At 53.9% G+C, this 14397-nt stretch overlaps 1 protein-coding gene across 2 annotated transcripts in view; it reads right to left on the bottom strand.

Moving 5' to 3' along the window:
* Window positions 1-14397, bottom strand: part of SYN3 (synapsin III) — a 248071-nt gene that overhangs the window by 186080 nt on the left and 47594 nt on the right. For both annotated transcript variants that reach the window (XM_075210442.1, XM_075210441.1), the window contains exon 2: window positions 2352-2772. In XM_075210442.1, the coding sequence (XP_075066543.1) occupies window positions 2352-2671 (320 nt within the window). In that variant the 5' untranslated portion in view covers window positions 2672-2772. The remainder of the gene's footprint in view (window positions 1-2351; window positions 2773-14397) is intronic.

Below are 14397 nucleotides of genomic sequence, written 5' to 3'. Positions count from 1 at the left end.
AAAGTTGACTGAATACAGTAAAGACGTAACAGGCAGTAAAGGCACATAAGCTGCTGATACCTAGGCGGACACATCTCAAAATATGTTTTGCTTTGTCTATGGTTGGAGATAGGCTTATTTTACGACCTCTTAATTTTAGAGTAACTTTCTCCCATTTTGCAACCAACTTTGTATCAGCCCCAAAGTCTCTTAAAGTAACGGCATGAAAGTAAGAGTAAGAATCTACATTCATTGGGGATTCTATGGCTCCTGTAGATGTTGGATTCTCTATCTCTGTGGGGACGGGCTGACATTCTCCCATGGAAAATAAATCGGATTCTTTTCTTTTGTGCACTGATTTATCTCAGCCCCGGGATTCCAATACTGTTCTCTCTCAGCAGAGACCCCACTGTGTATGTGGATCACGTGCGATCCGATCCCCAGCCCCGTTTGTGGGATTAATCCAGAGATACAGCACGTCCGGCCGGGGCCATGGGCACAATAATAACTGGGAGCTGTGAGAAGTGTCACCCGCCGCAAGAGTCCCCCACGATCACAGCCTGGAAGATCCGGTGGGACAAGGCTCTACTGTATGAGGGTATTGTGTGGGTATAAAGGGTGGGGGGGAGGAGCGAGGGGGGGCGGACTGCCTGGGAGATGCTGAGGAAAGATGGAAGAATGTTCAGCAGCCATCACGGCTACGGCTCTGACCGCAGATTAAGGCCTCATTCTCGTCTGCGGTTCTCTAGGTAGAATGAGACTAAGTTCTGGGTCGCTTTTTACATTTCATTATTTTATTCATTTATTTAAAATTTGTTGTCTGTAATCTCATGAGTTGGATAAATGTGTAACCTGCAGGTGCAGGAGAAGTCGCTGTATATCTATATGTTCAATAGGCTGCACGTAGCAGAGTTCTTACCAAACCGATGTTTATCTATCTTACATGTCAGCTGCCATGTACGGCCTATGCGTATCTGTAGCAAGTTATTACCCTGCTCTGTTTTAATACCGGAATGTTCGGGAGACTCACAATTCCGGGTAGGTCCCCACGGTCTCCCGAGAGAGAGCAGGTCATTTTCTCGCATCCAGCCCACTTCATGATGAAGCCTCGATGCCCGGAATTGGTGTCATTTCAAAATAACGTGGTCTCCCAGAAGAGAGAAACAGGGGCAAATGCAGGATTTGCACAGGGGGGTCTCTACACCACACTGCCAGTGGGCATGACCAGCATGCATGGGGGCGTGGCTATAATTTTAGACAGTGCTTGGCTGCTCTCCAACTCTCCCTATCCCCATAATATATATGGGAAATGCTGCGTGCACTACTGATAGGTGCACGCAGCTCTCCCTTTTCGAGCAGAGCTGTGTGAAGCGGGGGAAGGGTCTAGCCACCTCAATTATACAGTGCCCCAGGCTTGGAGGGGGGTTTCCAGTCACTAGAACACCCCCCCCCCCTCGGTTTGCCTATGAGAAAAAGCAAGATGGTAGGTATGCCCAGAAGGTAGCTGTTATAAGTTCCACAAGGTCATTAATGAATACATTGCACCCGTGGAGACGCCGAGGTGACCCACAAATCCGTTCCCCATTGTGCAAAAAAAAAGGTCAGCGACTTTACACACAGTGGCATTTCCAATGCTCCCCTGCACACAACTATTACTCCTCTAGAGTTGCAGAAATTAAATTATTGTGGGTAAAGACACGTAATATAAGACGATCATCCAACTATCAGAGATGAATCATGCTGCATAAAGAGCAATTAATATGTAAAGTGTCTTTTTTTTCATGTTAGCAAATTGCAAATACATCTAAAATGTCTTAAGGTGCTAGAAATAAAGTTTGCAAATAAATCAATTAGTCTTTTCTCGCACAAAGCCTTAAAACTGTTGCAAACAGTGCTGTGATTAACTTTATAGGAAATTCAAATGTAAGCACTGAAAACATAGATGTTATTCACCAATTGGATATTAGTACTGATGATATTTACTAAACTTATGCAGCTCCTAAACTGGTTATTTCTGCATTGTCCCAGCTACTAGGAGATAAGATTAATGTGTTTGCACTTTAAATAACCTGTATGTGTTCACATTATGATCTGTTCCAAATATTATTCAGTACAACACTGACATCTAGTGTGAGAGTTCAAGTACTGCACGTCTAGAAAGTACCTTCTCCATAGGATATCATATATTCACCAAGGGACTTATCATGTTCTACTAAAAAACAAGAATGTGATATTAGGGTGTCTATTTATAATAGTAAAGCTTTGTGGATATAGGAGCTATATATCTATCAATAAAATATTCACGTGAGTTGACGCTCACAGCCATGGCTGCACAAACTCTACTACTCTCCTGCAATTAGGGGTCCCCTTACCAATCTGTGTGTGCATCATCAATCACCAAAAGAATCTTGGGTTTTAGTACCACAGGAGGTGCGGGGGGTCCTGTCTGCTCTACGAGTCCAGCGGCGGCTTGCGTGGTCTGTTTTACGGCGTGGGTGATGGAACTGAACAGGCTGGTGCCCGGCGCAGAGGTGGAGGCCGGGAAGTGCTGAGGCTGCTGTTGCTTCCGCTCGGCGGCCGGGGAGACGGGGGAGCTGGTGGAGTTGTCCGGCCGCTGGAGGTCCATCATGTAGCCGTTGGGCAGGTTGGCCACGAAGCTGCTGTCGGAGAGACGCCTGCGGAGGAAATTCATGGCTGCGGCTCAAAGTCGGTGACTTTTGGTTTATCTATTGAGCCTCAGTTATCAGCTTGGACTTCTCCTGAAGGATCTATGTCTGTTTCCCGGTCTCCAATCTGTGCGGAAAAATAAAAAGAGTATGTTTAAGAAAGTGAGTCTGTAATGATGTCTCTTGTCCAGGAAATCAGTTAATATAGAGGGAATGTCTCTTAAGCATGCAAGTTATAAGTTACTAACCTCAACCTTATCCTAATTCTACTGCTAGTCAAAATCCTATCATTTCATCACTGTAGGCGACATTAACCTGCGTTCTAGCCCAAAGTCTAAGCCTATCCCAATTCAAAAGGGGTGCTCCGTCTTTAGAAAACCTAAGTAGCCCCCGCAGTTCAATATATATCATCTAAGTGAAGGTGATCATCATCATTTATTTATATAGCGTCTAAATTCTCTACTATAGACACAGAGAGAGAGAGAGAGAGAGACTAGGGTCAATTTTGATAGCAGCCAATTAACCTACCAGTATGTTTTTGGAGTGTGGGAGGAAACCAGAGCACCCGGAGGAAACCCACGCAAACACGGGGAGAACATACAAACTCCACACAGATAAGGCCATGGTTGGGAATCGAACTCATGACCCCAGTGCTGTGAGGCAGAAGTGCTAACCACTAAGCCACTGTGCTGCCCATACTAGAAATCTCACCATGACATTAAAGGACAGCCAAGAGGATACATGAAACGCCCTTTAGTACCAAATGGACTAGTAGAATTTTAAAGCTCACCCCCCTGTGGACCAACTAATATCATAAATACCCGAATAAGCTTCTGGGGGAGCGCTGTTTTCAGGTATGTGACTCCATGAATGATCACCACCCTCTCTGTTCTCTTCAAAGACACATACATACGTACGTCTCACAATGTAGGAAGTAAGTGGGAACTTATATGGGGTACGGTCTTACAGTTTCCGTTCATTCCATTAAGATGGTCAATTTTGGGTGAAGAGCCATTTTTGATGACCACACGAGAGAACTGGAGAATGGGCAGGGTAGATGTGTGGAGGGACAGAAGATGTCAGAGCCGGTGCCCGTGAAGAGGGCGAAGATATCCGGCAGCGCTGTGCCCCTGGAGGGGCTGAAGAGGTCCCCGATGGTGCCCAGCTACAAGAAAGAAGAGGAGAAGTACTCACCCGTCCATCGATCCAGCGGCGGTGAGTATAACTTCTTTTTTGCAGGTCCTGTGCGCGGGGGAAGGATGAGCCAATCAGGGCTCATCTTTCCCCGCTGGCCAATCAGCGGCCGGATGCGCGAGCCAATCGCGGCTCGCGCCCGGCCATTCAAAAGATTGGCGCCGACGCGAGCCAATCAGCGCTCGCGCCGGCGGATGACGTCACGCCGGCGACTATATAAGTCGCCGGGTGGCGCCATTTTGGCAGAAGTCCGTCGGCGGAGAAGAGAGAGGACGTCTCGTCCAGACGTCCAGCAACTGAGGCAGCAGCAGCGGCGGCAGGGGGCCCTTGTAAGGGCCGTGAGCTACCCTGCCGCCCGAAGACTTCAAGCAAGCCGCCGGAGCGGAGATCGTCGGCGGGGAGCCCTTGTCAGGGCTGAGAGCGCCCCCGCCCCAGCTGCAACTGGAGACCCAGCGCCGAAGCGGAGAAGAGGCGCCGCCGGCTGGAGGGTCTGGAAGACCCGGAGAAGAAAGGAAGAAGACGGCGTGTCAAGTTGAGTATCCTGCGCAGAGCAGGTAAGTATACTCAACGTTAAGTTCGGGCACTAGGCCCGTGGGCACATTCGGGCACAAGGCCCAGGGACCTGGGCACTAGGCCCCAACGAGTTTAGTGGGCCAGTAGGCCATTAGAATCTATATAAAGGGGACAAGCCCCTGTTAGTTAGTGAGGGGGACGCAGAGCCCCAGGTGTACAAGGGCACAAGGCCCTTAGGTAGTTAGGGGCCTAGAGGCCATAGGAAGGCCAGAGGGCCTGGTTAGAGGCTGGTAGCCTGTAGGTTATTAAGGGCACAAGGCCCTCAGTTAGTTAGAGAGGCCACAGGCCTCAGGCAGGGGCTAGGACCCCCTAGGTAGTAGGGCATAAGGCCCTAGTGAGTGGGCTCAGAGCCCTGAGGTAGAGAGGGGGCTGAGGCCCAGGAAACAGAGCAGAAGGCTCTGTGTGTAGCTGGGCAGAGACCCATGGTGTGTAGGGCATAAGGCCCTGGTGGTGTGTGGTAGAGGCGTGGGAGCCTCGTGAGAGTAGGCGCGGTCCTGTGTGAGGTGAGCACACGTGGTTAGGAGGTACGGTCGAGCGTAGGCTCCCGTGGTGCTGTAGCAACCTGCTGGTTGGCTAGCAGCGGTGTGTTCGGGTAAGTAGCGGCAAAGTACTGTAGACTGTATTTATTCTGTCTGTGTGGCGAGTGTAGTTTACATTACAGTATTTTGGTGTGCTTTCTAACTGTGTCCAGGGGCAAGACGTCAGGCCCCCATTAAAGGTAGGCTCTTGTTTCCTGTGGTTTTCCTGTGCTAACCCGTGCTGTGGGGGATAAGTGTAAGTACCAGCATACACATAGTCAGGGGAGAGCACATGTAGTTTCCCTGTCCCTTAGGTCCCCGGGGTCACACTGGTACCCAGAGGGGGTGGCTGAGTGAGTTGGTGGCAGTACAGCACACCTTGAGGCAGTTCCAGGGGCGGCCGTGGTTCTGATCAAGGGTCCTCAAGGCCGGTTCCGTGCAGGTGGACCTGTGGTTCCGGACGTAGGGACACGTGTGAGATACCCGAGTACAGGCAGTCGGGCGGTTCAGTTCGATCGGCTGTTCCGTGCGGCAGTCGGCCCGCGGATTAGTGTGCTGTTTTACTGAGCCTCAGCCGGGCTTAAAGAACCCGTACTTAGGGCCTGTGTGTGACTCCATAGCCTTGAGGCAGCTTCTTGGTACGACCTGGGTGAGGGGGTTAGGAACCGCCCTCCGGTTTAGGCTGTGAACACCGGCTGGTGTTCCCCGTAGCGTGTAACTAGTAGTTCCGTTAGTGCACCACATTTAGTTAGTCCTAGTGTTTGACGTAGTTGCGTTGCCGACCATTAGAACGTTGTTAGGGTCGGGTCGCCGTTGTAGTTAGTCCAGTTTGTGGGTGCCATCTTAGTTCACGGAGAGCGTAGAGGGAGGCTGTGTGTCTTGTCATCCGCAGGAGTCGGGAAGGTGCAGGAGAACCGGATCGGAAGTGGGAGTGTCCCGGTGAGTATCACGCTCGATTCCCCCTTTCGGTTAGGCCCTCACCGGCAGGTGTGTGAGGCACTTGAGGCGGGATTAGTCCTCGGATTAGTCTTGGCCTTCAGTGCCTGTAGTCCCCCGCGTCTTGGCAAGAACAAAGTGAGGAGGCGGCAAGGAGCTTGGACTGACCGTGTCCTTGTCCTTTGCCGTAGTCTCGGACAGCCCTTACCTGGTAGGCACGGCCGTAATCTCTGCCTCTATCTTAGAGGGACGTGATTGGAGGTGGCTGCGGATCTGCTGGGATCGGATCGCAGCTGGGAAATCAGAAGCGGACTGGAGGTGACCATCGTTTACAAGGTGAGTTATTTTCTGTTGCGTCTGTCCCTGTCTTTTCCCCGCAGGGGGCGTTACATTTTGGCGTAGTCGGCAGGATCAACGATGGCTCATCGGGGGATCATTCCGCTGTACGAGGGATACAGCTGTGTCATCTCTCGTGACGAAGTGGCAGCGTTCACGAAGCAAATCCTGGAACGTTGTGAGACAAGGAAGAAGAAGAACAAAGGTACTAAACGGCAACCGGTGGAAGAAATGCTGTGCTGGAAGTGTGGGTTGCCTGGACACTTCGCATACCAGTGCCCAGTTACCGAGGAGCTCTTTGATGAATGGGAGGACGAAGAAGTCTCCGATGAATGGGAAGACGTAGAAGTCTTCGAGTGGAAGGACGAGGAAGCCTTCCATCCATGGTCTCAAGAGAAGTCGGAATCTGGAGGGAAGGATCGGCAGAGCCTGCTGACTGTTGGATCGCAGGTGATCGTCCCGTCCAAGCAAGATTCGCGACAGGAATACCCGCGTCAGCCGGATGCTGGAGCCGGGGTATTGGAGACGTCGGATACGTCAGACGACTTGTCCGTGGCTGTGGAAGAGTTGGTCCCTGAAGACGAAGGGAGAACTGAGCAGACCCTCCACGGGGCAACGCTGTGTCCGGAGACATGTGAAGATGTCTGCCCGGTGGTACCTGAGAGGATGGAAGCCATCAGTACCCCGGAAGAGAGAGCTGCTGAAGAAGTACTGCCTGAAGAAGACTGTACTTTAGAGAGCGCAGCTGGAGGGTGGTGGATGTTGCCACCTTCTGAAGAAGCTTCCCGCACAACCGAGGAGGTATCGGACGGATGGGAGGTTCCGGCATGCGCCGAGGAAGAGACTCCCTGGATACCGACTTCGGGCGAGGAAGTTGCCAGGATGGTGTGGATCCTGCGCGAGAGGGCTTTACCGCGAAGGACCCGGTGGACGCAAGTCAGGGATGCCGGTAAGCGACCCTTGGAGGTGGACGTAGAGGAGAAGACGTTGATTGTGGGGACCACAATGGAAAAAGGCGGCGGAAATGTGGAGGGACAGAAGATGTCAGAGCCGGTGCCCGTGAAGAGGGCGAAGATATCCGGCAGCGCTGTGCCCCTGGAGGGGCTGAAGAGGTCCCCGATGGTGCCCAGCTACAAGAAAGAAGAGGAGAAGTACTCACCCGTCCATCGATCCAGCGGCGGTGAGTATAACTTCTTTTTTGCAGGTCCTGTGCGCGGGGGAAGGATGAGCCAATCAGGGCTCATCTTTCCCCGCTGGCCAATCAGCGGCCGGATGCGCAAGCCAATCGCGGCTCGCGCCCGGCCATTCAAAAGATTGGCGCCGACGCGAGCCAATCAGCGCTCGCGCCGGCGGATGACGTCACGCCGGCGACTATATAAGTCGCCGGGTGGCGCCATTTTGGCAGAAGTCCGTCGGCGGAGAAGAGAGAGGACGTCTCGTCCAGACGTCCAGCAACTGAGGCAGCAGCAGCGGCGGCAGGGGGCCCTTGTAAGGGCCGTGAGCTACCCTGCCGCCCGAAGACTTCAAGCAAGCCGCCGGAGCGGAGATCGTCGGCGGGGAGCCCTTGTCAGGGCTGAGAGCGCCCCCGCCCCAGCTGCAACTGGAGACCCAGCGCCGAAGCGGAGAAGAGGCGCCGCCGGCTGGAGGGTCTGGAAGACCCGGAGAAGAAAGGAAGAAGACGGCGTGTCAAGTTGAGTATCCTGCGCAGAGCAGGTAAGTATACTCAACGTTAAGTTCGGGCACTAGGCCCGTGGGCACATTCGGGCACAAGGCCCAGGGACCTGGGCACTAGGCCCCAACGAGTTTAGTGGGCCAGTAGGCCATTAGAATCTATATAAAGGGGACAAGCCCCTGTTAGTTAGTGAGGGGGACGCAGAGCCCCAGGTGTACAAGGGCACAAGGCCCTTAGGTAGTTAGGGGCCTAGAGGCCATAGGAAGGCCAGAGGGCCTGGTTAGAGGCTGGTAGCCTGTAGGTTATTAAGGGCACAAGGCCCTCAGTTAGTTAGAGAGGCCACAGGCCTCAGGCAGGGGCTAGGACCCCCTAGGTAGTAGGGCATAAGGCCCTAGTGAGTGGGCTCAGAGCCCTGAGGTAGAGAGGGGGCTGAGGCCCAGGAAACAGAGCAGAAGGCTCTGTGTGTAGCTGGGCAGAGACCCATGGTGTGTAGGGCATAAGGCCCTGGTGGTGTGTGGTAGAGGCGTGGGAGCCTCGTGAGAGTAGGCGCGGTCCTGTGTGAGGTGAGCACACGTGGTTAGGAGGTACGGTCGAGCGTAGGCTCCCGTGGTGCTGTAGCAACCTGCTGGTTGGCTAGCAGCGGTGTGTTCGGGTAAGTAGCGGCAAAGTACTGTAGACTGTATTTATTCTGTCTGTGTGGCGAGTGTAGTTTACATTACAGTATTTTGGTGTGCTTTCTAACTGTGTCCAGGGGCAAGACGTCAGGCCCCCATTAAAGGTAGGCTCTTGTTTCCTGTGGTTTTCCTGTGCTAACCCGTGCTGTGGGGGATAAGTGTAAGTACCAGCATACACATAGTCAGGGGAGAGCACATGTAGTTTCCCTGTCCCTTAGGTCCCCGGGGTCACACTGGTACCCAGAGGGGGTGGCTGAGTGAGTTGGTGGCAGTACAGCACACCTTGAGGCAGTTCCAGGGGCGGCCGTGGTTCTGATCAAGGGTCCTCAAGGCCGGTTCCGTGCAGGTGGACCTGTGGTTCCGGACGTAGGGACACGTGTGAGATACCCGAGTACAGGCAGTCGGGCGGTTCAGTTCGATCGGCTGTTCCGTGCGGCAGTCGGCCCGCGGGTTAGTGTGCTGTTTTACTGAGCCTCAGCCGGGCTTAAAGAACCCGTACTTAGGGCCTGTGTGTGACTCCATAGCCTTGAGGCAGCTTCTTGGTACGACCTGGGTGAGGGGGTTAGGAACCGCCCTCCGGTTTAGGCTGTGAACACCGGCTGGTGTTCCCCGTAGCGTGTAACTAGTAGTTCCGTTAGTGCACCACATTTAGTTAGTCCTAGTGTTTGACGTAGTTGCGTTGCCGACCATTAGAACGTTGTTAGGGTCGGGTCGCCGTTGTAGTTAGTCCAGTTTGTGGGTGCCATCTTAGTTCACGGAGAGCGTAGAGGGAGGCTGTGTGTCTTGTCATCCGCAGGAGTCGGGAAGGTGCAGGAGAACCGGATCGGAAGTGGGAGTGTCCCGGTGAGTATCACGCTCGATTCCCCCTTTCGGTTAGGCCCTCACCGGCAGGTGTGTGAGGCACTTGAGGCGGGATTAGTCCTCGGATTAGTCTTGGCCTTCAGTGCCTGTAGTCCCCCGCGTCTTGGCAAGAACAAAGTGAGGAGGCGGCAAGGAGCTTGGACTGACCGTGTCCTTGTCCTTTGCCGTAGTCTCGGACAGCCCTTACCTGGTAGGCACGGCCGTAATCTCTGCCTCTATCTTAGAGGGACGTGATTGGAGGTGGCTGCGGATCTGCTGGGATCGGATCGCAGCTGGGAAATCAGAAGCGGACTGGAGGTGACCATCGTTTACAAGGTGAGTTATTTTCTGTTGCGTCTGTCCCTGTCTTTTCCCCGCAGGGGGCGTTACAGATGGACCAATCAGGTATTTTCTGCTGACAAAATCTATGTTTTTGGGAATTGTTTTTTTGGGGGGAGGGGGGAGTGTAAGGTTGTCAAACTAAAACCTGAAGACTAGAATTGGCCATCTATAATTTGTAAGTGAATGTATTAAGCTCGGACTATATTAATTATTATTATTATTGTCATAGATTTGTAAGGCACCACAGTGCTCCACAGCGCCGTATAGTAGGGAAGACAAAGATATACATAAAACAAGACATACATAAAACAAGAACAGACAAGGCAGACAAAATGAATGGAGACATGAAAACAAAGGATATGGAGGACCCTGCTCATTAGAGACCTTACATTCTAAGGGGAAGAGGGCACAGCTGAAACAAGAGGAGAGAGTGTGGCTCAGAGGAGATTGGGACAGTTGTGAGGGTGCATTAGTGTGAATAGTGTTATCGAGGATAAGATCACCACTAAAAAAGAGATGGGTTTTCAAAGAGCATATAAAGATTTGAAGGCTGTGGGAAAGTCTGATTGAGCCTGGAAGGGAATTCCATAAGTGGGGAGCAGCACGGGAGAAGTCTTGTAGGCGGGAGTGAGAGGTGGTTACCAGAAACGAGACAAGGCGCAGGTCAGAGGTAGATCTAAGAGGGCAGGAGGGAGAGTATTGTGATATGAGATTTGAGATGTATGCAGGGGGGGGGGGGGGTGTTGTTGAGAGCTTTGTAGGTAAGGGTGAGTAATTTGAATTGGATTCTGGAGGACACAGGGAGCCAGTGTAGGGATTTGCAGAGTGGTGCAGCAGATGTGGAGCGGTGAGAGAGGAAGATCAGTCTTGCAGCAGCATTTAGGATGGATTGAAGTGTGGATATATGGGTGTCAGGAATGCCAGAAAGCAGAAGATTGGATAGGAGTTTTGGTAGCATGTTGAGGAAGAAAAGGGCGTATTCAAGCAATGTTTTTAAGGTGGAGCCCACAGGACTGGTAGAGAGTCTGGATGTGAGGAATAAAGCAGAGGGCGGAGTCAAGTGTGACACCAGGCAGCGGGCTTGGGAGACCGAGGAAATTGTGGTGTTATTAACAATGAGAGAGATCTGAGGACAGGTGGTGAGTCTGGCAGGAGGGAAGATAATAAGCTCTGTTTTGGATATGTTGACCTTTAGGTAGCATTGTGACATCCATGTAGAGGACTTACCTGTCCGGGGCCGTCGTCATCCCTCGGGCGGCGGTCCCCTCCGTTCAGCCGGGACGGTGAGCCAATCAGGGCTCACCTCCCGGCCATTTCAAAAAGAAACATGGCGACGGACCAATCCGGGCCCGCCATGTCATCACGTGGCGTCGCGTCGACGCTACGTGATGACGCTAGCGCGGCGCCGACTATTTAAGTCGGCGCGCGCCGCCATGTTCAGTTCGACGGCGGAGAGAGTCAGAAGAGGACGTGTCGCGGAGAGCTGCGGGATCAAGACCAGAAGAGAAGCCAGCGGAGACCAGCAGTGGCGGCAGAGAGCCCTTGTTAGGGCTAAGAGCGCCTCTGCTGCCTGAAGACCGGCGGGATCAAGAACAGAAGACAGCGGAGACCAGCAGTGGCGGCAGAGAGCCCTTGTTAGGGCTAAGAGCGCCTCTGCTGCCTGAAGACCGGCGGGATCAAGAGCAGAAGCCGGCGGCAGAGCAGAGAAGCAGCGGCAGGCGGGGAAGGAGTCCAGGAGAAGCTCCCCGAAGACAGCCCCAGGTAAGGCCTTGCCAGGCAACTCCTCTCCCGGGCCCACGCCCGCAGTACATATAATAAAGTCGGGCACAAGGCCCGTTGGCACTCTAAAGTAGGGGCACAAGGCCCAGGGACCTGGGCACTAGGCCCCAACGAAGTAGTGGGCCAGTAGGCCATTAGTATACTGATATAAAGGGGACAAGCCCCTGTTAGTTAGAGAGGGGGACTCAGAGCCCCAGGTGTACAAGGGCACAAGGCCCTTAGGTAGTTAGGGGCCTAGAGGCCATAGGAAGGCCAGAGGGCCTGGTTAGAGGCTGGTAGCCTGTAGGTTATTAAGGGCACAAGGCCCTCAGTTAGTTAGAGAGGCCACAGGCCTCAGGCAGGGGCTAGGACCCCCTAGGTAGTAGGGCATAAGGCCCTAGTGAGTGGGCTCAGAGCCCTGAGGTAGAGAGGGGGCTGAGGCCCAGGAAACAGAGCAGAAGGCTCTGTGTGTAGCTGGGCAGAGACCCATGGTGTATAGGGCATAAGGCCCTGGTGGTGTGAGGTAGAGGTGTGGGAGCCTCGTGAGAGTAGGCGCGGTCCTGTGTGAGGTGAGCACACGTGGTTAGGAGGTACGGTCGAGCGTAGGCTCCTGTGGTGCTGTAGCAACCTGCTGGTTGGCTAGCAGCGGTGTGTTCGGGTAAGTAGCGGGCAAGGTACTGTATACTGTATCTATTTATTCTGTCTGTGTGGCGAGTGTAGTTTACATTACAGTATTTTGGTGTGCTTTCTAACTGTGGCCAGGGGCAAGACGTCAGGCCCCCATTAAAGGTAGGCTCTTGTTTCCTGTGGTTTTCCTGTGCTAACCCGTGCTGTGGGGGACAAGTGTAAGTACCAGCATACACATAGTCAGGGGAGAACACATGTAGTTTTCCTGTCCCTTAGGTCCCCGGGGTCACACTGGTACCCCGAGGGGGGTGGCTGAGTGAGTTGGTGGCAGTACAGCACACCTTGAGGCAGTTCCAGGGGCGGCCGTGGTTCTGATCAAGGGTCCTCAAGGCCGGTTCCGTGCAGGTGGACCTGTGGTTCCGGACGTAGGGACACGTGTGAGATACCCGAGTACAGGCAGTCGGGCGGTTCAGTTCGATCGGCTGTTCCGTGCGGCAGTCGGCCCGCGGGTTAGTGTGCTGTTTTACTGAGCCTCAGCCGGGCTTAAAGAACCCGTACTTAGGGCCTGTGTGTGACTCCATAGCAAGAAGGCAGCTTCTTGGTAAGACCTGGGTGAGGGGGTTAGGAACCGCCCTCCGGTTTAGGCTGTGAACACCGGCTGGTGTTCCCCGTAGCGTGTAACTAGTAGTTCCGTTAGTGCACCACATTTAGTTAGTCCTAGTGTTTGACGTAGTTGCGTTGCCGACCATTAGAACGTTGTTAGGGTCGGGTCGCCGTTGTAGCTAGTCCAGTTTGTGGGTGCCATCTTAGTTCACGGAGAGCGTAGAGGGAGGCTGTGTGTCTTGTCATCCGCAGGAGTCGGGAAGGTGCAGGAGAACCGGATCGGAAGTGGGAGTGTCCCGGTGAGTATCACGCTCGATTCCTCCTTTCGGTTAGGCCCTCACCGGCAGGTGTGTGAGGCACTTGAGGCGGGATTAGTCCTCGGATTAGTCTTGGCCTTCAGTGCCTGTAGTCCCCCGCGTCTTGGCAAGAACAAAGTGAGGAGGCGGCAAGGAGCTTGGACTGACCGTGTCCTTGTCCTTTGCCGTAGTCTCGGACAGCCCTTACTTGGTAGACTCGGTTTAACTGTGTGTTTCCCTCTTAGGCGTTACTTGCGGGCGTCCGGAGAAAACCCAAACCGGGACCGAGGTGGGATCCAGTCATCCACGCGGATCGTGGTAAATTCGGAGGTATTAGGAGGTAGTCGCCCTGTGAGGCACATCTCCTTTAGGGACCTTACATTTTGGCGTAGTCGGCAGGATCCGCGTTCGTGATGACGGATTCACGACCAACCACGCCTTCCCCCGAGCGCAACCCGCCTAATGTGATGGCTGTGGGTGCCGCGTTGTCCCACCTGCCGAAGTTCGATGGAAAGAATCTTGCTTTCGCCGACTGGCAGGAACGGCTGCATGGCACTGCCCGGTTGTATCATATCACCGGTGCCATGAAGGTGGAGCTGGCTCTGAACGCCCTGGAAGGGGATGCCAGGAAGACGGTTCTTCTTCGACCCAAATCAGATAGGGACACCCTGGACGCCATCTTCAAAATCTTGGGAGGATTGTACGGTGACACCTCCTCTGCGGCAGTTCTGAGGAAGAGGTTCTTCGGGCGTGTACAGAGAGAAGACGAGAGTCTAACCCAGTTTGGCAACGCTCTCCTAGAATTGGCGGGAGAACTCTGGCAGAGAGACCCACGGGGATCGGCCGCCATGGGAGACTCGGATGTGCTACTGCGAGACCAATTTGCCCTGGGGCTCTGGAACGTGCCACTCCGGCACATTCTACTGGACAAGGTGCGGGACCAACCTCACCTGGCGTTCCAGGAAATACAAGCGGAGGCTGTGTCCCGGGACAGAGATGATCACTACGGGCCTTATGCGGTAGCGCCCCAGCAAGTCCTGCTCACCAGTAGCCCGTCCGAAGCAGAGGCCCAACCGTTGGAGAGTTGTGTGAAAGATCTAAAGGAAGCTCTCTTAGCCATAAAGGAAGAAGTCGCCCAACTGCGGCAGGAAGTCCGTCGGCCGAGGGATCGCCGAAGTGAAGGGGGACCTATGGAGGAACGGCGAAGCGCCCCCAGGTCCCAGCAGGGCCCAAGACCGGGCGTTCGCTGCTGGAGATGCCAACGCGTGGGACATTATGCCCGAAACTGTCCCGAACCTCCAAACCAGGCACCGTTAAACTAGAGTCCCTCGCGGTGAAGGGGCCACCCGCGGGGGAGATGGGGGCAAACCCCAACTTCACCAA

This window comes from Mixophyes fleayi, chromosome 4 (genome assembly GCF_038048845.1).
Source record: "Mixophyes fleayi isolate aMixFle1 chromosome 4, aMixFle1.hap1, whole genome shotgun sequence".
NCBI classification, from domain to species: domain Eukaryota; kingdom Metazoa; phylum Chordata; class Amphibia; order Anura; family Limnodynastidae; genus Mixophyes; species Mixophyes fleayi.
The sequence above is the reverse complement of the archived record's forward strand: the minus strand, read 5'-3'. Positions and strand labels throughout refer to the sequence as shown.